This window comes from Scophthalmus maximus, chromosome 16 (assembly GCF_022379125.1).
Source record: "Scophthalmus maximus strain ysfricsl-2021 chromosome 16, ASM2237912v1, whole genome shotgun sequence".
Classification (NCBI taxonomy): domain Eukaryota; kingdom Metazoa; phylum Chordata; class Actinopteri; order Pleuronectiformes; family Scophthalmidae; genus Scophthalmus; species Scophthalmus maximus.
The window spans coordinates 19,490,686-19,518,111 of NC_061530.1; the positions used below are offsets into that span (position 1 = coordinate 19,490,686).

At 47.5% G+C, this 27,426-nt stretch overlaps 2 protein-coding genes across 14 annotated transcripts in view; one reads left to right on the top strand and one right to left on the bottom strand.

Annotated features, from left to right (window-relative positions):
* Positions 1-132: 132 nt before the first annotated feature.
* Positions 133-5,942, bottom strand: stx4 (syntaxin 4). 3 transcript variants are annotated; one of them, XM_035613432.2, is made up of 10 exons: positions 5,730-5,942; positions 3,718-3,822; positions 3,252-3,351; positions 3,062-3,136; positions 2,916-2,986; positions 2,669-2,777; positions 2,341-2,414; positions 1,773-1,910; positions 1,578-1,688; positions 133-1,488 (listed from the first exon to the last, which is right to left on the bottom strand). In XM_035613432.2, the coding sequence occupies exons 1-10, from the start codon at positions 5,757-5,759 to the stop codon at positions 1,408-1,410; spliced, it is 894 nt and encodes a 297-aa protein (XP_035469325.1). In that variant the 5' UTR covers positions 5,760-5,942; the 3' UTR covers positions 133-1,407. The 3 variants fall into 3 exon arrangements, with proteins under 3 accessions (XP_035469325.1, XP_047183767.1, XP_047183766.1); XM_047327811.1 differs by lacking the exon at positions 5,730-5,942 and adding an exon at positions 4,679-4,757; XM_047327810.1 differs by lacking the exon at positions 5,730-5,942 and adding an exon at positions 4,078-4,184.
* A 1,416-nt stretch (positions 5,943-7,358) lies between these two features.
* Positions 7,359-27,426, top strand: part of LOC118287610 (rho GTPase-activating protein 44-like) — a 50,721-nt gene continuing 30,653 nt past the window's right edge. For all 11 annotated transcript variants that reach the window (XM_035612973.2, XM_035612981.2, XM_035612983.2 and 8 more), the window contains exon 1: positions 7,359-7,658. In XM_035612973.2, coding sequence (XP_035468866.1) covers positions 7,486-7,658 — 173 coding nt within the window. In that variant the 5' untranslated portion in view covers positions 7,359-7,485. The remainder of the gene's footprint in view (positions 7,659-27,426) is intronic.

Here is a 27,426-nt window from a genome sequence, read left to right on the forward strand (position 1 = left end):
CAACATTTTTCACCATTTTATGGACCAAACAACTCATCGATTATGAAAATAATCGTTCGTTGTAGCCCTAAAAAAAAATACAGCGACAAAGCTTAAAGCCGATTTGAACAATAAATGACATGAAACAAACAATAATAGAACATGGCATTATTTTATTTTAAAAACAATCTACATTAAAAATAAAGTGATGCAAACTTCAACAACTGGAATATTGCAACGTTGCTGATCTGTGGCGTCGGGGGGGGGGGGGGGGGGGGAAGACTCGAGCGAGGACCGAGCTTCCTTCAAACGTGAACGGTTATGGTTTATTTAATTTTTTTCTTTCTCCTGATCCGTGACATTGTGGTGATGAACACACGGTTTCTCTTCCACTGCAGCCTGACGGACCATCAGAGACTGCACAACGTGACCTCAAATTAGAAACAGTTTTCCGTGTCGGGTGAAGTCGAGGACATATATAAAGCTAAACGATCGCGCGCGCCGTCCCTTCACAACATCACAGCCTCGGCTTGAAGTTAAGAAAGGCACAGTCGGAAGATTTCATCATCATGTGTTGTTGTTGCAGAACTTTAAATGTTCTAATCATAAATACAAAGTGGTCGACGAGTAAAAGGAGCCTCGGGCCTCTGAGACCTACCTCAAATACAAAAGAAGGGAGCTGTTATTTCATATTTAAAGAAAAAAAAATCTGCTTCTCACGGGAAGCAAGTTTGATACTTTGTTCAAGTTTTAAAAAATGTATCTGCATAAAGTCTATCTTTAATTCTCAGCAAATAAAGGTTATGTACAATTATATTAGCCTATCAACGAAATTAAAATTGTTTTTTTACGCCTCTGATTCATTCACACACGCAAAAAAAAAAGTAACAAGAATTGGCGCACATTTTTTTTCCTGAGTACAGTGTGTTTCAGCGCCGGTGTCATGTTTCAATACTGTATTGTGCAGCGCTCCAGGCCACTGGCTTCCTCTTCTGCTTTAGAGGAGGAAGAGGAGGAGGAAGTGGCTCTGACCCAACAGTTCAGAGTCGGCCCTGGTCTTTGTGTGGTCGCCGTCCGCCAGGGTCTGATGAGGGAAGGAGGGTCCGTCCACCAGCAGCACTGCCTCCAGTGGAAGCAGAGATGCAGGTGGGAGTTGTAGTCATTTGTGAGTTAAAACTACGGAGAGCACATCTCTTCTTAAAACAAAGCAAAACAAAACAAAAAAGGTCCGTAAGGAAGACGGGGAGGTTAGAGGAAGACAACATTTAAACGTGGAAGGAAAAAAAAAGAAAATCCAACGTCCAAATGATCTGGTTCTTCTTCCCGTGGGTCAATGTGTATTTACATGAAAGTGGGATTTTTTTCTTTTTAAACCAATAATGTGCTTCTGCCAAACGGAATCCGACTGCTGACTCCCGCCGCCTGGTGTTAGGTGCCGAAGGTGGTGACCAGCGAGATGATGATGATGAGGAGGAGGATGGCCAGACAGATGGCGATCCAAATCTTCTTCTGCAGTGGACGAGAGACACAAAAGTTGTTTTAACACAACAGTTGTTGTTCTTCCGGGTGTTTGTGAGTGGAACCTCGTTGTACTGTACCTTGCGTGCTTTCTGCTGATACGTGACCGCCTTCTCCGTGTTGTCCTTCGCCTTCTCCACGTAGTTCGAAGACAGTTTGATGTTGTTTTCCACCCGGTTCACCATCTCGCCCTTAAGAAAGGAAAAAATCTGATTAGAGAAAACAAACCAGAGCCCCGACGAGCCTGAGAGACTCTTGTCTGGGCGCCGCCGTACCTGAGCCTCCACCTCCATGGCGAGGTACTGGAACATGTCGTGCAGGTCTCTGATGCTCCGCTCCAGCTTCAGGATCTCGTCGTGCCGGGACTCGATCTCGTTCAGCGCCTGCCGCGTGGCCTGGGCGTCAATCAGGATCTGTACGGCCGTCGCGGGGCAGATGTTTATCGGGTGTAATTCATTATATAGTATAATATTTTTTTACTACTCATCTACGACAAGCTGTGTTTTTTTAAATTCTCACTATGAGTCACATCTACGAGCTACGCAGGATCGTCCTTCACGTTCTTACCAAACTCCTCGTCCAACTAGAGATTCTACAACAGAGCAAATCATTTCATACATGTCATTCAAAGACACTGATGCTGCTGCTGCTTGTAGTTGAAATGCAAACTGCAAAAAATCTTTATGCTGCGTCCCATTATACCTCGGAACTTCGAGCTCAGAAGTTGGAGTGGGGACTTGTTTCTTAATTCCGAGTTCGGAGATCGTGTTTTTTCCCGGGGGCATGAAGGCACGTGGTCGACGCCCCCTTCCTGTCATCTTCAAAAGGTCACAACGTACTCACGTTTTGAGTGAAGACATCCGTCTGCCCGCTCTCCAGCATGGAATCCAGCTCCTCGTCCGACACGTTGGACCCGGCTGCGGAGGGAAAACAAATTAGATCAGTGTGTTAAGAAATGCTGCAGTAGAAACGGTGCAAAGTGAGAGAGAAAGAGAAAAGAAGGGAGATGACGTGTGACGAACAGAAACTCGCGATGACGCAAACTAAAGCCGAGCAGCCAGAGAGCAAACTGATTAAACTAAAAATAAAAAAACTCCCAGAGCGAGACGACAGGCCGCAAACCCCCGACACGCTGACTAATGAAATGGCGGCTGTGCCCTCGTGCGCTCACTGATTTTGAGTTGCCTCTGTATCCGCTCCACGTTGCGGTCCCTGTACTGGGCCTGGATGGTGTTGCAGTAGCCCATCAGCTCCACGAACTCCTTGGACAACACACCGTGCTGCAGAGAGAGAGAGACAGAGAGAACATGGGAGTTCAGGACAAAGCTCATGGATCCTCTGGTCGAGGTGAACGAGGACGACCGTAAACGTGTGTTTCTGGTATTTCCGTCCTGGCAGACTGTGAGTCAAGGCTCCACCTGTGTGCGCTGCATCCGGGCGTTGATGGGGATATATTTTCCGTCGTCCTCTCCCTTCTTGGGCTCAACACCTGCGGATCATAGATGAGTGTGTTACAGGTAAACAGATAAACTCTGTTTTGACTTCTTTATTGGTCAGTACTCACTCTTCAGCTTCTTCTGGATGTGGCTCGCCATCGTTTTTATTTCGTCTCGGAGAGTCTGCAGCTCCTTCTTCAAACCTGAACCAACAGGAGATCAGCTCGTTCAGCACAGAGGTGATGTATGAAGTAGGAGACAAGGCGAGTTTTTAAAATGATTGTACAACGTTCTTCTCGTTAAAGAGAAAGTGCTCACTCTCGACCGGCAGCGCTTCGCCGAGCACGGTCTTCTGTTTGTTCTCGAGCTCCGACACCATCCTCCGGAGACTCTGCAGACCCACGTGGATTTCTTGCACCTGCAGAGCGAAAAAATTTATTTCAATTTTTTTTAGGGTTTATAATTGCAAAAAACCCTGCACAGAGTAAATGTCGAGTGAGATGCTGATTGATTTATAATTTCAGCTGTAAAAAGGCAACAGCACAGAGTCTTTGTTCACGACCGTCCAGGTCGAGCAGAGACCGACATGTTGACAAAACAGACTTTACAACATGTCAGGCAAGGTCGTGACCTTTTCCTCTACTTAACACCTCAACACAACAATAAATTGGCTGTAGGAAGATTTTTAAAAACTTTAGGACTCGATTGAGTAACCTCAGGTTTATCTCAGGTTTATCTCAGGTGATCTGTGAGTTCAGAGTCTGTGTTTCCAGAGTGAATTCACCTTTTTGAAAAAGGCCTCACTCTCCTTCTCCTCTTTGGCTGAAGAGGTTCCAGGTTTGATCATCAGAGCTCGGCCCTCCTCCTCCTCGTCCGACGCCTCGGCATTCTGCAGGAACAATGACCAAAAAATAATGTTCATCCGAGATAAAATACAGTCATGGCTTTCTTATGAAACTTTTCTTCCGATTTGGCAGCTGAGAGGAAAAGTTAAGAGAAACTCGGCTTTCAATACCGAACCACTGATTCTCAAAAATCATTCATTTTAGCTACGAGAGCAAAGAAAAAAGCAATTTCACTCTGTTTTCTCCGTCCAGAGACAATAACCTACATTTTAAAAACCCCACGTTTACATTTATCAAACCTGGACTTGATTCACACTCGACACAGTTTCCGACCCTGATTTGATCCAGACCACATCGGACCAGCTCTTAGATCCAAACCTGACTGATTGACAGGGAGGAGACAGTTACGACGTTTAAACAACAAGTTTTCATATCTTATTTGTAAAAACATGAAAAATTATTTTTATTTTTTTTAATTATGGCAATGGTTTACTCCCGACCTACAACCACATCGGACCTGGTCTAGATAATAAAAATACACAACACTTTTCTCACATCTGGACTGGGCTGTTCTGGAGAAGATACACAATTGTAAAATATAGTTTTAGATTTATTAAAATGTTAATTAAAATCTAAAAAATATTTTATTTATATATATATATATATATATAGTATGTATGAAGACTGACTAAAACCAGTTTTATATATATATGTATTTTTATTATTATTATATATATATATATATATATATATATATCTCATGCAGACCATCTTACATCCGAGTCAATATCATAACAACCCTAATTCACTCGGCCTCGTCATGTCAGGGCTGCGTGAACAATGACAGTTTTAACACAGTTTCAGATTTGTTAAAAAAAACTGTTTAAAAGTGTTGCTAACTTGAACGTTACTTGTTTTCTCTGCCCCTGCCCCACCTGCACCTGCACCTCCTGCCCCTCTAGCCCCTGCCCTGCTCCTCTTGCCCCGGCCCCTCCTGCTCAGCTCCTCTTGCCCCTGCTCCTCTTGCCCTGCTCCTCTTGCCCCTGCCCCTCCTGCCCTGCTCCTCTTGCCCCTGCCCCTCCTGCCCTGCTCCTCTTGCCCCTGCTCCTCTTGCCCTGCTCCTCTTGCCCCTCCTCCCCTGCTCCACTTGCCCCTGCTCCTCTTGCCCCTGCCCCTCCTGCCCTGCCCCTCCTGCCCTGCTCCTCTTGCCCCTGCCCCTCCTGCCCTGCTCCTCTTGCCCCTGCCCCTCCTGCCCTGCTCCTCTTGCCCCTGCCCCTCCTCCCCTGCTCCTCTTGCCCCTGCTCCTCTTGCCCCTGCCCCTCCTGCCCTGCTCCTCTTGCCCCTGCCCCTCCTCCCCTGCTCCTCTTGCCCCTGCTCCTCTTGCCCTGCCCCTCCTCCCCTGCTCCTCTTGCCCCTGCTCCTCTTGCCCTGCTCCTCCTGCCCTGCTCCTCTTGCCCCTGCTCCTCTTGCCTCTGCCCCTCCTCCCCTGCTCCTCTTGCCCCTGCTCCTCTTGCCCCTGCTCCTCTTGCCCCTGCTCCTCTTGCCCCTCCTCCCCTGCTCCTCTTGCCTCTGCCCCTCCTCCCCTGCTCCTCTTGCCCCTGCTCCTCTTGCCCCTCCTCCCCTGCTCCACTTCCCCCTGCTCCTCTTGCCCCTGCCCCTCCTGCCCTGCCCCTCCTGCCCTGCTCCTCTTGCCCCTGCGCCTCCCGCCCCTCCTTCCTCGGACTGGCAGATCACATATAACGGAAGCTGGAGCAACAACCTCGCTGAAGTTCTCTCTGGAATCTAATAAACTTTAAATCATTGTCATTATTCAAATGAGACAGTGACGTCAACGACCCGCCGCTCGAAGAAGAAGAAGAAGAAGAAGAAGAAGAAGAAGAAGAGTGGACCTGGTTGAAGTTAGCAGCTACTGCTACAGCTAGCCGTTAGCCGCTAACTTTCTAATACTCACATTTCCCAACTCTTTGGTCCGGTCCCGCATTGTTTCAGGGAGGAAGCAGGAAGTCAGAGAGTCGGAGAAGCTGCGACTCTTCGTCCCGAGTGAGGTGAGTTGTTCCCAAAGAGACGAAGTTCACTGTAGAACACAAGTTTGATCTTTATGCTCGAATGTAATTTAACAAGTAACCTCCAGTAGCAACACTTGTTCTTCTTCTGCTGCTGCCGGTGCTCTTCGAAACATTGAGCGCTAAACTCTCTGGCGCCACCTGTGAGCGTGATATGTAACTGCACCTACTCATTTAATAAACGAAAGAGTTTCACGTTTTGTTTTGTTTTTTACAAAGAATTTCAGTTTATTTATTGTTTTAAACATATATATATTTGATTTGTTTTTAATTTAAATTAGTTGTTAGTGTGTCCCGATTATAATCGCTCTGAGCCTCTGTATGAATTTTAATCTTTTTTGACTGAAAGTCACAGATCTGACCATCACACAAAATATCAAAACAATGTGACTGAGATGCAAAAATGATCCCAAAGAAAAAAACCCAAGAAGCAAAATTATAATGAAGACAAACAAAGTGACACAAAGAAGACATAATAAACCTGCAAATAAATAAATTAAAATTGCCCTAAAGGCAAAACAAACACACACACAAAGCAATAATAGATGCATTGAACACATTTAGCTCTTTTCATACACATTTCCTTTAAAAAAAAACCCCAACAAGGATGAAAAAGGTGACAAAATAAGACACATTAGCATCATAAGAAAAATATGACAGAGCAACACGAGAGCTTCCAACAGGATTTTTTCTCTCTCCGCCACAAGATGGGGCTGTTTGCTCACACAAGCTGAACGGCTAAGCAGCAACATTGAAGATTGACTCATCCGCGCCCCCTGTGACAGAAATATGTAACTGCAGATGCAGGATTTCACATTTTTACAATTATTTACAGATTATTTATTATTTGAATATAATCATTATCGACTCATTCCCCTCTGTTTATTTCATTGAACAGTTTCAGGTGTTTGTTTACTCATTTTAATGTATTGTACATCCCTAGCATTGATGAATGACTTTACAAATATTGAAGCATCAAAACATCCACAAATCTGTTTCTCTTTGTTTCTGTCTTTTTAAAATTATTATAATGATCTGACAGTGTATACGCTCCTCCGACAGGAATAAAAATTCACTGTTTATTTAATTGATGCATTTATTACATTTTTATATTACATACATTATATAATGTAATATGCGTTATTAATCCCAAGGCAATTTAGTTAAGGGCAAGTTTTAAAAAAGCCACCAAAAAAACAGGATACAGACACTGACAAACATCCACGGCAACAATAAAAGAGCTAAAACTGTCATTGCTTTAAAAATACTAAAAGTCATAATCAACAAAAAAATATATTAATTCGTTAATTAAATAGTGTTTTTTTTCTTGGTTTAAAAAATATTGGCATTAGAATTGTCGAAAATACATTAATTTAATCTCTGTAAATGTAATGATGAGTGAGTGGAGTCAGGAACTGTGTGTGTGCGTGTGTGGGTGTGTTTGTAAACTACATTTCCCATGGTGCACCTGGGGGCGGCGTCGTGTCGCCAGCGAGCTGTCAGTGCAGAGAGAGAGAGAGAGAGAGAGAGAGAGAGAGAGAGAGGAGTTGGTCCATCGTCTCTGGAGCGGAGGACGGAGACGCACCGGCCTCATCGGGCCGACATGAGGGGGGATTAGCGCCGCCGCCGCGATGCGCAACCTGGATGTTTAAAGGCCGAAGCTCCGCGTCTGCCTCGGACCCGCGCAGGAGACCCGACGTCTGTTCCATCCATGAGATCTGCGGCGCGGCTCTACCGCCCGGTGGTCGCGCAGACAAACACACGATGAAGAAGCAGTTCAACCGGATGAGACAGCTCGCCAACCAAACCGTGGGCAGGTGAGACGAGCGACCGACACGCGCCGACTGTCAGTGTGTCGGTGCGGGTCACGGTCGCAGTGTTGAACGTCGTGTGTGATTGATGGAGCTCAGCGGGGAGGATGCAGAGCCGCGCACAGAAGAGGAGGGAGCAGATATGGTACCCAGGGATACAGGGTGGCCCCCCCTGGGCCCCCTGCTGGAGAGGCGAGGGTCAGGACACAGGCTACGTCCATCATAATAATATGTCTTTGTTTACGCCTGTTGTCCTCGATACTACTCGAATTTTGTGAACGCTGTTGGTTGTTTTTTAGTCCGGAAGGAGGCTTCCTGATTGGTTCTTAACGGCCACGACTTGACGACCAGCTTCTTATTGGTCCAACTGTAAAGACATCCGTGGTCTATCGTTCCGCTATATTGGCGTTTCTCGTTTGTAGTATTGTCTGCAACTATGCAACAAACTGTAAATAGACAATTTGTCTTCCTGTTTTTTTCCCCTGGAACGTGCAGGCCCACGGGAGGTGAATGGTCAAGTGCTTTGTGCTCTCAGGTGTGTTGGTATGGACAGAGATAGGTTCACCACAAAAGCGTATCAGTGGGGATGTAGCCACAGATCGCCACGGGTGGATCACCAAACTGTCTGTTTTATGTTGTTTGAAAGTAATAGAGCTCAGTTAAAAGATCCCCAAAGATATTTAAGTGACCACAGGGAAGTAAAATGACCATAGAAAGACCCAACTACAACCCAGAATGACTACAAGGTCATGAAAATGACTGTAGATATACAAAATCACCACAAATATGGAAGAAAAGACAACCACAGACATAAAAAACTACAAAGAAACAAATGACTTGATGAAAAAAGATGAAAACTTGGGTGTCATCGGAGTGGTTATGACAGGTGACTGTATTGCCCTCCATGATTTGGCTTGACAGAAGCATGTAAATGTAAAAAAAACCAAAAGTAGCCCAAGTATCGAGCCGTGGGGAACTCCAATGTGTAATAATAACCTTTGCACGGGAAAGATATTATAGTCTGTAATGTTCAGGGAACCTTCCTCATATAGACGACATGTGTTTCCTTATGGCAACAAGCCTCTCTGGGAACTTTTGGGTATCTTTTGCCACGCCCCTGGGAAACCCCCGACCCTACCACAGGATTATAGGATCCAACTCAAAATGACATTGATAGGCCTCAAAAAGAGAAGTTAAAGTCGAGTGCAAGTTCTGTTAAGTCCCTCAAACGCTGTGCACATGGCGGTGACGCGTCATGGTCGATGAACGCAGGAGTGATTAATCCCAGTAAATCCCGACCGCACGAGGCCTCGTCATCAGATAGTAAAGGTGAGAACGAGCGCTGCAGATCTACGTGCTTTAGGTCTATGCGATTTATTTGTTGTCTTGTTTTTCCCCGCGAGGCCCCGATGCCACCGATAAATCTAGAGTTTGCTAATCTCTCTCGTCGGGAACTGAGGCTCTGGCGCTCTAACACCTCCGGTTGAAGAGGTGTAGCCGCAGCTCAGCTCTCCGGAGGTGTAGTCAGGCCTTTTGTGTTTCCTTCTGTGTGTCAGCCGCACCCTGAGCTTGTGCATGACACGTCAAATGTCATATGTCAACACTGCACCCTGGGCGATCTGGATCAAGTGTTGTTCAACCCTTTGTAATTGTTGCACCACCACGATACGGAATCACTGTCGTGTTTTCTCTCGTCCCTGTGTCAACCTCCCCAGACACGAAATCAGAAAACCGTCGGATTAGCCGCCGCCTGAAGAAACTCGCTGCAGCCTTCCTTCATTATTGAGCCCACGTTGCTCCGAGTGCAACTCTAACCTGTTTGTCTTTTGCCCGCCCGCCGCCGACGTGGCACAGCGAGGGGATTCGTGCGCCTTGCTCACCCACGCTCACTGCAGGCGAGAGGTGCTGATACAAATCAATGAAAAAGGTATTACTGCAGCTAATGCCCAGCAGAGCGGACTTGGCAGAGGTATCAGAAATCCTTGGAGGACATTAAGCCTCCCGGAGAAAAAATACATACTGGAATTGTGCCTCGAACACTGAAGGAACAACAGTGCTCATGCACTTCAAAAGATAAAAACCAGCCCATTATTCAAAAGCATTGACACATGGAAACGTGTGTGTGTGTGTGTGTGTGTGTGTGCGTGTGTGTGTGTGTGTGTCTGTGTGTCTGTGTGTGTGTGTGTGTGTGTGTGTGTGTGTGTGTGTGCGTGCCTGAGAGACCGGAGCACCAGCGCCCAGCGAGGCGGAACGTTCCCCGGTAATGAGTTTTAACCTGTATCATAAGAAGCAGAACAGCCGGGGCAATTAGTCACATTTAGAGGGCGGAGACTCCGACACGATGCCTGGCGGCTGGACGACACAGGTAATTGGTTGATATTTGCCTCCGTGACCTTGGCAAGCTCGCGTCACCACCGGGTCTGCTGCGTGAGGCTGGGAAACGATCAAGACACTTACATACTGTCCTCGTGGCTCTGATATTTGACAAGATATAGTTGTGGTTTTAAAAACCATCTCAATATCCATCCATCTATCCCAGCTGACACTGGGCGAGAGGCGGGGTTCACCCTGGACAGGTCGCAGGGGCCGACAGACAACCGTTCAGTCACATCACACCTACGGTCAATTTAGAGTCTCCAGTTAACCTATAACCCCGACCTGCATGTGTTTGGACTGTGGGAGGAGGCCGGAGGACCCGAAGAGAACCCACGTAGACACGGGGAGAACATGCAACTCCACACCCTTGTTGGTTGGTTGTTTGGCCCGAAGCGAGATTCGTGCCGTCTCCTTCTCTGTATGGTTTTATCGTCCTTGCAAGAACCGGGCCCTTTGTGTCGTCCTCTCAGCCTCTCTCGCTTTGCCAGGGGCCAACCACAGCTAACGGATCGTGGCCAAGGTTCTGTAGCTTGTTAGAACTCCCCGTTAATTTCCAGTCATTTCAGGAACCCGACAGTTTGACTTTGAACAGCTTGTAACAATTTTAAAAAGTCATTTTCGATCCGATCCTGTTTTCCATCAGTCAATTATCGTGCAATTATACTTTATTCCACGGAGACGCATTTGATGCCATTACATCCGTGTTCTACTGTTCTCGTTCAATATGTATTCATCCAGTAAACGCCTCCGAACAGAGAGTTGCAGTCGTTAATAAATGATGCCGCTTTCAACTGCATTATAGTTCATATGCTGCTCATAAACGGAGAGTTGGAGTAAAGTGGATCTGGTGCAGCTCGTGAATTGATCTGATTTGCTTTTATTCGATTGTGTTGTTTCTGTCCATTAACTGTGGCACGCTCATTCGTTCCAGTCCTGTGTTTCCTCTTGCAGTGCGGCGGGATTGGATTTTGGATTATGGCAAAAAGGAAAAAAATATTTAGATTCTTCTGCCGTTTTATTTGCCCTCGGTGTAACATTCAGCGCTTCCGAAAAAAATGCCCATCTGTCTTCATGGTGCGTGGAAAGCACATGAGCATCGTCCGACTAATGAAGCGTCTCCCCTCAGGACGACATCGCTGCAGCGCTCCAGTTAAGGATATAGGTCAAGAGAGGTTCAGACTCAGTTAAATTCATCTCCAAAACAGTCGGTCCGGCGCCATAATCCTGCGTAATGCTGCGTAGAACTGTGCGGCCGGCTGAAAAATGTGTGACAGCGAGGTTTTGTGGCGGGAGGGGGGGGGGGCGGGCGTAAATCCTCCTCTGGCTTCGTCCAGAGTATTTTCAACTCGTCTGCTCATTCACATATTTCTTTTTGTCGCGCGGCGATAAGAGGCTGGTTATTGGACACGCAGCAAAAATAATAATCTCTGCATGAAAACAGTTTTTCCTTCCCTGGAGAGCACAAGTGACACGTTACGTCGAGTTCAGCGGAGGAGGCTGACCAGTGTCGAGGTGGGATGAAGTAGAAAAAAAGCCGTCGTTGAAGAGATTTCTATTCTCCATCAACAGGCGGGGAAATGGTTTTCTTATTGTCGCTGTGTTTGCGTCCAGGCCGCGAGCGACAAGACCCCGGAGAGTCCGGCCTGTGTTCGCTCCATAACCATTATCTACTGTCAGTCTGTTGGCTCTGCTGATGGAGGAGAGTAAATTACATGTTTTATCACAGCAAAAAGAGAAGAAGAAACACAGGCATGCTCCCAATGGCTTCATTATTTTTGCTCTCCCATATTCTGCGTTATTGTTTCCCCCCTCGTCACGTCCCGGGCTGCAGCAGGAGCAGATCTGTGATTGATTGGACGGATCATGGACCTGTGGTTTCCCCTGCGAACCTCGATTACTGGGCTCGCTCGGCTCTCTCGGTCGGAGGGGAAGAACTCGTGCACTGGACGTAGTGACGGCAGGAGAGGAGGGCGGAAGGGCGGGGAAAGGCAGGTCGCGCCGCAGCGGCCCCGACGTGCTCGCAGACCCCTGCTGCCGTCTGCCGCTCGGTTTCATCTGTCGGAGCCGGAACATTTTGGAACCGCTGGCGAGGCGGAGCGTGTTCCCTTGAATGGGCATCATCTAGATTTGTGCACCGAGCCCTCGAACATGGACTGTCTGAAGACCTGACGTACCAATAATCGAGTCTTGAAGAGGTGATACAATATACTGAATGAGTTCAGACCTCACGCGTGTCCACAGATCAGCACCGGTGTTCCTTGACACCGGCGCCATACTGGACCCTATTGAAGCCTCGCGATTAACGGCCTCCCTCATTGGACAGTTTCGTCAACGCTGAGATCCCGTGGGTTCTTCTCGGGTAAAGAAGCTGTTTTTGGTACGAATGACCAACTCCTGTGTTTTTAGTCGCTGGAATTGTCCGATTATTCCAAATGGCTCCATAAATTATTCCGACTTTTTTTCTTTTTTTTAAATCCACCCTCGACTGCTGGACCATTCAGTTGAAAGATAATAAACCCATTTGTCAGACATGGTGCTGTAAGTGTGTGTGTGTGTGTGTGTGTGTGTGTGTGTGTTAATTACAGCAGTATCCTCGGGAGTTAGTAATTGATTGCCCTTTATTGGACACATAATCAGTATTCATAGCCAGGCGGCTGTAACAGTGGAGAAACGCTGTCCGGGGACCAAACAGGAAATAGTTTAGGTTGGTATGAACGGTACGGAGATCAGCGCGTGTCTTCCAGAAGATGCTCAGGGTGAATGGGGGTAAGAAGGAGAGGTAACAGGACCTGACGTGGATGACATTATGTTTACAGCGTGAAGTGTTGCAGCTCCTCCGAGGTGTTGATCCGCTGTGGGTGGGAGAGGTTGTGTATTTGAATTTTTTTATGAGCATCATTAGAGGCGTTGATGTCGAACAGAGGCGACGCCGCCTCGCGCGTGGGCTCAGGCGTGTGCATATGCATGAAACAGTTTGTGTGTGTGTGTGTGTGTGTGTTTGTGCCCACCTGTCCAGGTCTTCCCCGTTACTCATGAGCAGAGTCTTGTTAATGAGGGTCAGAGTTTAAGAGATGCTGTCCGAGTCACAAGGGATGACCAGGCACTAAGAGGAAGAGGTCCTGTATGTCTCGTCAGGATGTGGTTATCTTAGCTCAGCGTAAAGACTCGAAACGGGGGGAAACAGCTGGCCTATAATCCGTATGATATTCAGTTTAATTATACAGGATTCTGAAAATGTGTCCAGTGTTTGATCATGCATCTTGTTGACCTTACGCAGCTCGGCCACTAGTACATATCTGTATGCATGTACACACAGAAGTAAAAACTTATCCTTGTATACAGTTCGTGCACACACACACATGGTGCTCTTTCCCCCAGTTCCTACACACACACACACGACTGCGAGATTGATTATGCTTTTTCAGAATTCCTTTGAGTCGAGTTGTTTTAAGAAAAATTGCGACTGGACATTTTCCCCTCGTGACCTTTAGTTCGACCCGGACGGGAAATTCATCAAGTGTTTTTCAGACACGAAGAAGATGTCTGGAAAATATAGTCTGACCCGTTCACACCAACAGGAAATAATCTGGACCATGTTTGTGGGACGTGATACGAAAAAGATCTGGGAAGAAAAGATGTCCTGGACAACATTTCAGGAAACTGGCCTTCAGACCGAAATGATGTCTAGAGGTTTTCCACCTCTCCTTCTCCTCCTAGTTCGTGTCCCAATCAACTCTTCCCATACTCGTCCATCTGCCTCCCATCACGTCGCTCTCACTCGACGACGTCCTCTCGGCTCTGACGTCCTCTCGGCTCTGACGTCCTCTCGGCTCTGACGTCCTCTCGGCCTCTCGGCTCCGACGTCCTCTTGGCTCCGACGTCCTCTCGGCTCTGACGTCCTCTCGGCTCCGACGTCCTCTCGGCTCTGACGTCCTCTCGGCCTCTCGGCTCCGACGTCCTCTCGGCTCCGACGTCCTCTCGGCTCTGACGTCCTCTCGGCTCCGACGTCCTCTCGGCTCTGACGTCCTCTCGGCTCTGACGTCCTCTCGGCCTCTTGGCTCTGACGTCCTCTCGGCTCCGACGTCCTCTCGGCTCTGACGTCCTCTCGGCTCTGACGTCCTCTCGGCCTCTTGGCTCTGACGTCCTCTCGGCTCCGACGTCCTCTCGGCTCCGACGTCCTCTTGGCTCTGAGGTCCTCTCGGCCTCTCGGCTCTGGCGTCCTCTCGTCCTCTCGGCCTCTCGGCTCTGGCATCCTCTCGGCCTCTCGGCTCCGACGGCCTCTCGGCTCTGACGGCCTCTCGGCGCAGCCTCTCCATCCTCCGGTGTAGACTCTTGCCGTGTGAAAGCGCAGCACCTTCTGAAATCCGCCTCCGACAGCTCTGCCCCGCAGGTAATTAGACAGAAGTCTTAATATAGCCTCCATCGACACAGAGAGGGGCAGATCATAGAGGCTGGATCGTGTTTTTAGATTTAATCACACGAGGAGGTTTGAGATTCTGCAGATCAGCTGTAGATTGAAGGAGGGCGAAACGGGGGAATCGGAAATGTTTTTCTGTTCCTTAGCCGGCGGAGCGTTATTGAAGCCGCTGGAGTGTGATGACGGAGACGCTGCTTCGGTTTGTTGCTGAGCCACCGAGGAGCCGACAGACGGATGCCCAACCTCCTCCTCCTCTTCCTCCTCCTCCTCCTCCTCCTCCTCCTCTTCCTCCTCCTCCTCCTACTCCTCCTCTGGGATTTGAAAAATAGTGTTGCTCATACACAAAGTCTGGAAATCAATCAACAGGATGCTGCCAGTTAATTCACTGACATATAGAAACAAGGACGTTTAAAATCTTATGCTCAAACCCAATTTCACCGCTGGGTTCAGTCTTCTCTTTTATATTGACGACCGTCGTGAGAAACGTCTCCACTTGCCGTGTTCTTAACTCTTCGTCAGGTCGTGACCTCCAGACCCGGAGCAGATTTAACATCAGAATCAAGCCTCTTAGCAGATTCTCTCTCTCTCTCTCCGTGTGTTGGCTCGACTTTCTGTCCAGTGGCGTGTTAATAGTTTAAAAGACGCACGAAAGAGATTCACTCCTTCGATTAGACGCTGAAAAAAGCTTGTCCAAAAGATCCTCGCAGCGATTAGGCCAGTTCACGCCTTTCTGACTGCGGCGCAACAAAAAACAAAGCGTCACGAGCGAAGGATCATTTATTCCAGGGCGTCTGCAGGAGGTGTTTCTGTCATCGTGCTGCGAACGTGGACCAAGGGAGACGAGCTCGTTATCCTGTCCATCCTTAGTCCTGACGGTTGTCCAATGTGAAAATGTTGCTACTTTTTCTTCGTTTTATAATGAACATAAGTGAATATCTCTGGATCTTCTGGACTTGAGATGAAAATAGGGGTGAAATAATCGGAAAAATTGCCGAAACGGAAACAAAATTCTGACGATGAGGATAATGATCAAGTAGCACGTGGAAGTGCAACATGATGGAGATGCTCAGACGGTGACTGTGAACAAATTCAATCATCAACCATCAAGTCATTGAGGATCTAAAAAATCTAAAAAAATGGAAGTTTTAAGTTAAGGATTTAAAAAAAAAAAAAAAAATTCACATACGTCAAAAATTTCACTTTTGGCAGTTTGATACCATCAAGATTTCCCTTAACTGGAAACAAGAGATCGATGAAGAATGAATGAAGAGTCTGGCAGCACAGAGAGCAAGCTGCTAGTTCCCCACAAGTGTGTGTGTGTGTGTGTGTGACCGCATGGCGCGCTGCGACACACCCACGTTACCGTGGCAACCAGGGTCCCCTCTCAGTGTTGTCGTCGCTGACGTGACCCGCCCCGGCTCCAACCACGCTCCGCCTCTCCTGTGTGTGTTTCCAAAGAGACACAGGGCCACCGCCCGCTCAGCGTCTCAGACTGGTGGAACACCCGTCCTTCACGCGGCAGCAGAGCATGAGCTGGACAGGAAATGACATCACGGGGGGCTGGGATTGGGACACTCCCAGAGATCCAGCCGTATATACAGTATTTCCTCTCCTGTGACGGACACTAATTGGGAGAGTGAATGACGTCTCATTCAGAGCCGTCGGGGGCGGGTGAGAGAAAACGCGTCGAGTCAGCTTCCTGTCGTTTCCCCCGATGCAAACCGCAGCGTTGGCGAGAGACGCCGCTCGACTGACGCAGAGGTTCTTCAAACCGCGAGGAGGTGGAAGAGCATTGGACAGGAGCTGCGTGAAGTTAGTCATTGGAGGTTCTCACGCTTAGATGTTAACATCAAAAATCCATCTTGGGACAGATTGACTATAAACACATCTATCTGAAGATGTCATCATCTCTGGTGTACGAAGAAACATCTGTAGATCTGCTCCTGAAGTGTCTCCCTCTCCTCCGACGTTCTCCCGCCCAAACGGGGAAACTCGGAGCCGTGAAATCGGAAAGTCACGTTGATGGAGCAGTGAAGTCGTCGTCGTCGTTACTTACACATTATCTCTCAGCACGAGCCCGACTCCATTCGTGACCCGCTCCGATGGGAGAGATTCTTCCTTGTTATCTTCCCTCTGCCCCGGCTCATGCCGTCGAGCCGCGCCGCTTCAGAGAAGCATCACTTTTCATTCTCGGCGTTGGAACGGAGAACAATTCATGGTCTCCACAGGTAACAGTTGTTTGTGATCGAGCTCGACTCATTTGTACAGTAAAATGAAGACGCGGGTGAAAAGGAAGCCTGGTGGTGGCTGGAGATACCGTCTCCTCTCTAATCTTCCTCAGGGTGAAATATAACGGAACAAATTCCTCTCTCTGATGTGGAATATGCTTCCGTCCCCATCTGATCCGTCAGAGGACTGAAGGTGTGGCCTCTCCGCCGTCCTCCTACTGTACCCGCCGCCTCGCTGCCACCGCTCCGGTACAGTGTCTCTATGTCTGTTGAAACTTTAATGGGAAGTCGAACCCTCGACGCTCGGGTGTCACTGTCGCTGTGAGACGAGGTGAAGAGGTGAAGAGGTGAAGAGGGCAACCGCACGCGCAGGATTTCTGCCAAAGGCAAATATAACCAGCAGATGAATTCATCAATAGGACAATAATTATTTGCCCCTGCGCTAAAAAACGAAAAGTGAGAATTGTGTACTTTTGCTTTTGATGCTTTCGATACATTTTCCTAATTACACCTTTCAAGTTAAGGGTCCGAATACGTCTACTACCATCGCTCCCTCATAATATTTATAGAATATTCCTTAATTTTTTTATTTAGTTTTTTAACAATCCAAGCGTTTCCTCCTCCACACACACACACACACACACACACACACACACACACACACACACACACATACACACATACATGTACTCTGTTACTTGCTTTATAGACTTAAAACATACATACTAGTATTTTATTACCTTTTTATTGAAGATTGAATATTATATTGTTAGAAATATGAGTCATAATCATAAACCTGATGTCGTCAGAGGAGATAGATGTTAGATGTCAGCGAGTCGGACAAAATTTCATTTTTAATCATCTGCTTTCAGACCTGCACCCAAGTCTGGACTTTCACCTGAACCTCTGCAGAGGTACATGAGAACGTAGATGTCCGCAAATATTGCTCCAGACTTTTTTGCTAAGCGGTGCACTCAGCCGCCATCCTTGCTCTTCCCGAGCCTCGGATATCACTTTAACTCCAACGTCTCTGTCGTTCAGTTCGGGACATGAGAGGAGATCAGCCCTCAGCAAAGATTGTTGAATCCAAAAGGTAGAGAGGTCAATGGATTTGACGGATGGATACACAAATCCTGACATTTGAGGCAAATATTTGGCTTTTTTGGTGTAAAAATGACTAAAAACTACTTACAAATGATCCAATAATCTAGTAACCAATCGATTCCCCCTCAGGGACGACAGATCTCCGCCTGTGTGCCTGCCGGTGACATGGTCTGGCGTCGCTCCGCTGTAACCGTGACGCCCGGCGTCTGTCGAGCTGATTTACTGCCTCGGTTGTGTCATCGTCAGTTGGCGTCAAGGTCCCCCTGCGTACATGACAGCTGCTTCGCCGAGGCGTTCAGTCATTATTGATGTGGGACGACCCCGAGGCCGGTGGTTGTGTGACGACTGAGTCGAGGGATGTTCGCATTCATCAGAAGGCCGATGGGCGTCACTGTGCACAGTGTGACGCCTGCACGGAGCCGGTCGCGTCCTTAAAACATCCGTTAGCATTTTCGTACTTCCGATTCCCTCGTCCCTGAAGGTCGATGGGTTTGTTAGTTGGATTCAGAACTCGGATCTCTGAGCTCAGAAGTCGGGGTGGTGATTTTTTTTTCCACGACCTCCGACCTCGGAGGGGCGTTCCAGTTGCAATGTCCCACTCGGAGGTCGTAATTCATAAACCTGGCTGGCGAGTTCTGATGTATAATGGAGCGCGGGACAGGGTTCAACACAAGCTCAAGACATTTTCACATTTTAATCTACGAAACAAAACACATCCCTAAATATCCACTTTGGACTTTGTGTCTGTGGCTAACGAGTGATGAAATGTGACGACCAGCGTTATTAAACGTCGTCGCGCTGCACAGAAGATGTCAATCGACTCGTCACTGCACCTTTACTGCGTCATTGTGTTTTATAATAGCGCTGTTTCAAACTATTAAGATGTTTCTAAGGGGAAAGGCTTTTAGTAGAAGAGGCGAGCGCCAAGTCACGCACCGGTGCTGTCGTCTGTTTATAGCATAAGACAAGATTTTTTTCTTCTGGAGATTGTTTTCAGGCTTCAAAAATCATAGAAGTTGTTTACATTTGTGCAGATTATCTTGCTGAAAAGAAAAATGTAGAAGTGTCACAGTGTTTTTTATGGCAATGATCCAAAAGCCAATGGAAACTAGTGATGCTACAAGAAAACATCCTCCCTGCAGCAGCGCTCTCTATTATATTTCATAACCATTAACCAGTGTATGTTCTGTGGCTCCGGGTGATAATTGTCCGATAATGTGGAAAGTTGAATGGAGAGGGTGGAAGCTGTCAATCACATCTGAAAACATGCATTTTTTTATTAACTCTACTCATTCAACAACCAGCTTTACAATAATATATGGTTTCTCTTCTTACCAATATCTAAAATATTAGGAATGTAATTATTTTTCTTAATTTGAAGAACCTCTGACCTCTGACGAGTAAATTGATTTCACATGTAAAATTGGTGGCGTGCCCCTTTGAATCTTTATATATGTTCTCGTGTAAACAGACTTCAGATGATTCCTGCAGTTTCTCCGCCCGCCGGCAGCTCGGGGGTTAAAAGATGCGGGTGATGACTCACGGGGTCCGTTCCCGTCCTTAGCATGTCAGGATGGGTTTGGCTGCGATGAACACGTATAAAGGAAAATGTCACTTATGCAACACTGCATATGGCGATTAGTTACGTGACTGTGGACCAGAAAAGGTTACTACTGTACACGATCACGTCTCCCGCTCTGGAGCTAAGATGAATGCAGCTCTCACTCGTGATTGACAACATCTAGGCGGCATTTCCATTGTGTCGGTAAACGGGACAATTACATGGGAATGTAATCGAACAGTCTTTCTGGTTTTAATTGTTTTTAATAGTCATGTTACAGTACGTTACACTGACAGTCCGACGGAGGGTCAGTGTCAGATATCGATATATAGACGTCAGATGTTTTCATTTCAACAATCAATCATCCTGTGAAACATCCCGGGACGTTTTAGCGGCGAATATTCAGAAGGGCCGCTTGATGTTGCGACAGATTACAGGAGCATTTCTCTCTCGTAGCGAAATTTTCATCGTCTCTGACAGAAAAATCTCAACAGCTTTTGGATAAATTGCCATGAAATATTGTTCAGACATTCGCGGTGTGCGGAGGATGACTCCTCGTGACTGCGGCGCCACCAACAGCTCAAAATGTTAACAAATCGCGTGATACGACTCAAAATCGACCAGACACGACCAGATTAATCATCGTAATGTCTTCCTGGTGACCCCTCGACCTTTCGTCTTGCACCATCGTCGGCCTTCAGATGAGGTGTGATCGGGCACTTTGTTGGTACGCTGCTCGCGAGCGGAGGGTTCAGTACTTCACTGTCATTACCACAGGGCACATTGTCAAAGACAGTAGGTTAACACGCGGCCACATGTGTGGGCGCAAACACACACACACAGAGGATCTGCTCACGCGTGAGGTGAAGCTCTTCTTCTTCTTCTCCTGAGCGATGACCTACTCTTGGTTTGAGAACAGGTCTTCCCGCAGCGACGCTCCCCGAACGACTTGTAGCCGAGGAGAGCACCATATGCTCGCCAATACCGGAGCAGGTGCTCGTCCCCACTGCATGCGGAGAGAGGCAGGCCGACCCGCTCTGGTGTGTCGAGTCTTCAGAGTTTCCCTCCCAAGTCTGTAATGCACAGTGGGTTTGTTCATGCCTCCGCCCATCAGCGCTGCGTCTCAGCTTGAATTGCAGAACAGTTGCAAAGTTCTTATGTGGCCTCACCTCTGTGTGTGTGTGTGTCATGTTGTTCCAGTGTGTTTGTGTGTGTGTGTGTGTGTTTCATGTTGTTCCAGTGTGTGTGTGTGTGTGTGTGTGTGTGTGTGTGTGTGTGTGTGTGTGTGTGTGTGTGTGTGTGTGTGTGTGTGTGTGTGTGTGTGTGTGTGTGTGTGTGTGTGTGTGTGTGTGTGTGTGTGTGTGTGTGTGCTGCCCGAGGGCCTCGCCTCTAAAGGCATCTGGTGCCCGGTCGGAGAGCCGTACGATGCCTGATGAAATCACAGCTGACATTTTGAAAACGCAGAACGCGCCCAGCACAGTAGATGAAGCGTACAGCCACTGACGGATTATGGGTCCCCCCCCCTTCTCTTATGGAGCTGAATAGGCTGAATTTTTTCCTCACCTTTTTCCGTCTCTCTTTGCCTCCCTCTGTTCTCCATCTTTTTTTCCCCTGCGTCAGCGACATTTTCTGGCTCGTGATTACATATATACATCCGTGTAAAACATGCACGTGGAACATCATCACGCTTAACACTGGGGGGGTGTATAATCCAGAAGGAAACATGACGGACACGTTGTTTGTTTTCTGCTGTCTTTAAAATATTCAGTGTTGCCTGACGCATATACGCTCCAGTCCTGATCGTCGCGGGTGATAGGAGCGATGAATATTTCACCGTTTGTACAGAATGTGGAATGTGGGTCGCAACGAGGAAGAGAGGCCTTGCGGGGAGCGCCATAAATATCTCTCTCTCTCTCTCTCTGATTTGAACCGTTAAGCTTTATTAGGGCGGCGTGTGTGTGTGTGTGTGTGTGTGTGTGTGTGTGTGTGTGTGTGTGTGTGTGTGTGTGTGTGTGTGTGTGTGTGTGTGTGTGTGTGTGTGTGTGTGTGTGTGTGTGTGTGTGTGTGTGTGTGTGTGTGTGTGTGTGTGCAGCTCACAGTATCAGGTCCAGAGGAACCCAGAGGAGCTGAGGAAAAGCCCCGAGGCAAAGTGTTGCTTCATCTCTGCTTTTCATTTCGATCAGTCGTTGTGTCGGGTTCCTCGGAATGAAGAAAAAATGTGTTTCGTGTGGTGAAAATGCAGAGAGAGAGAGAGAAAGGGAAACATGTAAAGTGTGTTTTGCATGTGAGAGATGAAAAAGAAAACGCAAAGACACTTTTAATGAAGGTGAATCCGGGTGAAACTCATGATACCTGAGTAGCCCTGATACACACTAATCTTCTTCCTGATACACGTCCTGCACCTCGTACATAATTCTGTTACAGTTACAGTTGCTGCCTGTGACATTAAACTGGGATCGGAGCCTGAATCCAGAACATCTGGAACAGTTTTCCTTCACAGTTTCATGAAAGTGGTTTTCCACTGTTGCTTCTGCACCAGGGGGCAAAAAATTTAAAAAAATGATAATATTGCAAATGACAAAAAAAAGAAGCCACAACACAATGAAAATTATGTTTGGTTTTTTTTTTTTATACAAGTTAGTTTTTTTTTAACTGTAGTAGATAATAATCAGCCAAATGCAGTAACTGGTAATAAATGAATGGAAGAAATCCTCAGTGAGTAATAAAAAAACAAAACAGTCACAGAAGCTAAACCCACATGTGAGTGTGAATCAGTGCAGCCGTCATGTTACTGCGTCTCCGCACACAGGACGTGGAACCACATTCTCCCCCGTCGCTCTGCTGTTGAACGCGTCGTGACCTTCGGCCCCGTAACTCAAACAAAGACACACATGCCTCGCTGTACATGAATCAACTGACGTGCACGTGTTTCTTAGTTTACAGTTAAGTTATTACTCTGAAACAGAAGAATAATTATGCTCCTAATTGCCGTGGCAGAGCATAACTTACTGTACTGACTGATCGCCTGTAGACGTTTAATGATTTTAGTGCTCCAATATTTACTGCTATGATTTGACATATTGTGAGTAGTGTGTGTGTGTAGTGACACCTGTGGGACACAAACTCACACAAATAAATATTCATGCATAATGTGCAGCGAGCAAACGGATAATAATTCTGCCCGTTTAGTGTAATTCACCGTGTTGAATTATTGCCCCACAGAAATAACTAGCATTTGAATGTTGCGTCTTGTTCGGGTGACGAGAAGTTTCTAAACTGTTGATTGGGTCAATCGACACTAATGCATCATATTTGACTTTTTACCTCATATGTAAAAGTCTCAAGCTCTGAAACGTTAACGTTTCAGATATGAAGTCCCGAAAAATGTCCAGAATTCCAGAGTTTGCCGATGACGTATGAAAAGACGCAGCAGGATATTGTCCGGGTCCCAGATTTTCATGGGCTCATGAAAATGTTACTAGGACGCTGGCGAGAAAAGTTCTGGAAAATGTCAACATTTGCGGAAATGTGCGTTCTCACATACAGCCACTGGGGGGCAGCGAAACTAAACCTTGTCGTATTATTGTAGCTGAAAGACGAGGCTTCGCAGAACTGAAAGGAACATTTGATCATTTGATCTTTTGGGTTTGATAAAATACTGATCACAAGCAGCTTTAAGGCTGAAACCCTGAACATTAGAGTCCAGGTTTTATTTGTCGACGACACCGGCGGTTTCTAGTTGTAACAAACCTCCGGTGGATTCAACACAAGTCGTCCGACATGTTAACTAACGGTGAACCCGTGTTGAACGCTCTCCTGCACAGATCCTTGTCATCATGGATGAGCGGGACGCGCGTCGGTTCCGACAGCGTGCAGATGTTTCCTCATCTTCCAGTGCAGATGGTTTGTGCCGAGCTGCATCCACAGAAAAAGAATGTCAGGATGTGGGTGTGGCCTTGTTGGACATCGCATGATCACGAAATAGATTTTATGATTCAAAAAAAAAATCTCTGATCAGTATTTGAGTGACTAAACATGACTGGCAGGTCTCTGTAAACCTCCCATAACGTTGGCGGAGTCATGACATGCACACGCTGACACGCTGGCATCACTCACCAGAGTTTCATATCGTAATATTCATTTAAACTGGTTCCACTGCTCAGTTCGCCGAGGAGCCTCGTAAATCTTTAGAGTCACTTAAATTAGATCCCAGCAGCAGTTTGTGTGTGTGTGACTGCATGCATGGGTGTGACTGTGTGTGTGTGTGTATATAAATATATATATATATTGTGTACTATATGTATTTGTGTGTGTATAGCTGTAACTGAAGGCCTGGTTTAGCCGTGGATTTCCCAAGGCGGCCATTAACCAGATGCATACGAGGACACATCAGAGACTGTGTGCTAAACATATTTTATACACATGGCTTGGGCATCAGATATGGAGGAGCCGGAATGTGTGTAGTTACTGAGTGTGTACTGTGTGTAGTTACCGAGTGTGTACTGTGTGTAGTTACCCAGAGTGTGTGTACTGTGTATAGTTACAGAGTGTGTACTGTGTGTAGTTACCCATAGTGTGTGTACTGTGTATAGTTACAGAGTGTGTACTGTGTGTACCAGTGTGTTCTTATTTTCTGATGTGTGCGTCTGTGTCAGAAAGTACCTTCAGATCTATTTTAGTTCGTCGCCACACATGCCCAAGAAAATGTAGGTTGCAGTGAAACTTCTACCAATCCTTTTTCGACTCTATATCCTTTAATCTGGGTCCTGATTTACATCCAACGCCGGGACAGGAAAAGAAAATTCATACACATATCATATATGGTCATAGTGCTCCATGAAAACTCATCAATGGGTTGAGAAAATGAATGAATCATATCATTTTTATAAGCTGGAATCGGTATATATATGGCAGTTTTTTTTTTTTTTAAAAAGAGTGAAAGCAGCTCAAGATGCTGAAGTTCCATCATGACAAACCACAGATACTCAGCCATGTTGTGTTGATATGATCAGTTCACCTCTGGTCTCTCAAACCTCAGTGCGGAGGCAGTTTGAGGCCTCCACACTGGACCGTGGTCAGCGAGAGCAGAGACCACTTCCTTTGTGCTCTTGTTTTGTCATTTGTTAAGTCACTTATGACCCGTCCCGCGCAGTAAATCACTGTATTCTTCCAAAATCCATCTGGTTTCGTGCTGCTTCCGCTTCCCTTTCCCTGGGCGGTAACTCAGCTGAATGAATGGGAGCGAGTCGCTGCAGCCAGGTTCTGGGACCTGGTGAAAGGCCTGAAAACAGAAGGGTGGAGGCTGCTACACGAGCAGAATAATGTCCCGAAGTCGCAAGGAGCGCCGTACCGCTCACACCACACGACCTACTGTCTTGTAATCGCGAGGCTGATCGGCGACAGGGGGTCGGCACCCGACACGATCCCTCGCCGGGAGAGATCTCTGGTCTCCAACGTGCGATTTGTCACGGACAAAAGCACGTGACAAGTGACACAGGAGTTCCAGGATTCAGCTCGGCCCGCGTCGTCTTGCGCCGTCATTTGTTATGGTGCGTCGACGTAGTGGTCTGTTTGTCGGCGAGCTCCAGAATTGGAAAAATTGGGACTAAAATCATCGAGTGTGAGCTAATGTTCGACAATCACACAGGGTGTCAAACACCTCCCGCTTTGCAAACTGCTGCTCTGGGGTCGCGTCATAAGAGCGAGGTTTGTTTTGGTCCGCGAAACGTGTCGTAATCTGCGAGAGAGGAAATGATCTCACGTTGTGAGCTGCATCTGGTGAAATATCACTCGGAGACACGGGAAAGAGGACAAAGGCGGCGGCGGCCTGTCGTGTGAGCGTTGCGAAAGCGCCGGCTGTGTGATGATGCAGGAGGAGGAAAGAGGTCAGCGGTATCCACAGCGACAGCCACAACCTCGCTTCTCTCAGATTGGAAACGTCTGGAGACGCGCGAGGAGGAGGAGGGGGTCGGACAAAGGGAGAGAAATGAGTCCTGCGCGACTCCGTCAGTCCTGGCGGTTCCACGTTATTGTTCGCCTCCGACGCGCTCCGTCTTAAACCCCCGCGTCAGCCTGACAATGCTGTCACAACTCCAGGGCACCGCACCGCATTGTCTCATCGCGCCTGTCACCTGCCTGAGTTATTTCACCGTTCCGGCAATGCCAACGCAATTATAAAGGTGTGAGGAATGGAATCTCTCACCCGCGGTGCATTCTGGGAAAATGCTTTCTGGGCGTCTGTCTTCTCTTTTCTCCCTCCCAGTCGTCGCTCTCGCTCTCACACAGTTATTAGTCATTCTGTGTTATTGTCGAGTATGATGGGGACTTGGCAGGGCGAGAGGCCCCCGTCCCCCCGTCCCCCCGCCCCCTCCGTCCCGGCGCTGCTGCCAGGACGCCGCGTGTTTCCCCTGCCGCTCTGATCCAGGGCAGTTGACAGTGAGTAGCAGGAGTTTGGAGAGCTGGAGGGAGATGAATCTACCGTGTGTGAGACCCTCGCACTCGCCCATCACTGGCTCTGACCCAGCTCTGCGTGAGAGAGGGTTGGGTGGTGGTGTTGGGGGGGGGTGTTCGGGGGGGAAGAGGGGGCTGGATAAACCCGCCGCGTCTGTAGCGGCGCGAAGAACAGCCACTTCAACCAGATGTTGCGTTTTCTCTGGGAAAGCACTCGCGGAATTCGTTATCGTGCATTAGCATTCGGCAGCAGGCGGACTAATTGCCCTGTAGGGTTTTATCTGTGAAGTCTGCCTGGTGTAAATAATGACGCGGAGTCATTTAAATTCAAACTGTGGTGTTGGTCCAAAGCCCCGAGGGGTCTCGAGGTAAACCCTTGGCCACTATCCCTCCGGATTGTCGTCCAAGTCAGAAACCAATTCCCGCCCCATCGTGGGACGGGAACAACAAACCTAATCAGAGCTTTCGTCGGTGGGACTACGACGGGCTCGGGATGAAAGTGAAATGGACGCGGGGGAACAGGCGGTTGTGGCGACGGCGTCTCACAGACACAAACAGCTTCTAAAATCAGCTCATGTTTCCCCCCGAAGCTAAACCTGGAGTCGGTCGCTCCTGGCAACCGGCGACCGCTGGATGCTCTCCTGCCGCGGGACGGAGGCGTCACTTGTTACTGACTCGTTTGGACCAAACAAGACAAAATGAACGTAGTAAAATGAACCTGTACCAGTCCTGGCACTGATACCGAAACAGTTTAATGCCAACTCATAACACGTATCATAAAACCATTGACGCATTTCAAGAAAACTGGATGAATTCATGTCTAATCCATATGGTTCTGTTCAGTACAATGTTTCTTCCCCCGACAGGATGACGACACACTATTGTGACTGTGTGTTCCACTGTCAGATTCTCATCGAGCAGATGCTCCTGCACTTTTACTAAAGACTGGATGTGGAATTTATTTCCCTTGCGTGGGCGTGGAGCAAAGTGAACATGCAGAACTATGTTTATTTCTTCTCTTAATTTCATAAAATATATATTCTTTTTGCAATAAATGGGATCTCTCAGTCAGAAAAATGGACCTATGATTTAATGCACACACGTGATTTTTGGCTTCAGAGTTGAGCAGAAACAGTCAATCGACTGTTTGATTTGACTGACGGATGATTCATCAACAACTGTTTTGACAATCTTTGACACATTTGAGTCATTTTTGAGGCAAAAGCGCTAAACATTTTCTCCTTCCAGTTTCTCTGCGGTGACGTTTGGCTTCCTTTGCCCCTTTTATATCAAAGTAAATTGAGTTTTTGTTGGTCAGACAAATCAAGATATTTCAAGGCGTCACCTTCAACTTTTCATTGACCATTGAGAACCAGCGGATCAATGGTCAGTTGCAGTTGCGGCTTTTTTCCCCCGGAGCGCTCACTCTGCTCTTCCTCACAATATGTGGAGACGTTCGTATTTTTAGCCGTGCTGAAATATTCATGCCATCAAACCATGACGACGCATTAAATTTTCAGCCTGCGCGGCCGCCAGTTTTTAAGGAAAACTTTCAGATCCAAATTATGAAAGACGCAAGTCTCATATTGCCATGATGGGGTCGTGCGCTCGTCACCAATGAGGCATCTTCTTCCCTCA

Bases quoted from the DNA above. Each gene is read 5' to 3' on its own strand.
- stx4 (XM_035613432.2), bottom strand. From the start codon at position 5,759: ATGCGGGACCGGACCAAAGAGTTGGGAAAT. The intron at 3,823-5,729 runs GTGAGTATTAGA...TTGTTCCTGCAG, and splicing joins GGACCAAAGAGTTGGGAAAT to AATGCCGAGGCGTCGGACGA. The intron at 2,415-2,668 runs GTGAGCGCACGA...TTCCCTCCGCAG, and splicing joins ACAGAGGCAACTCAAAATCA to CCGGGTCCAACGTGTCGGAC.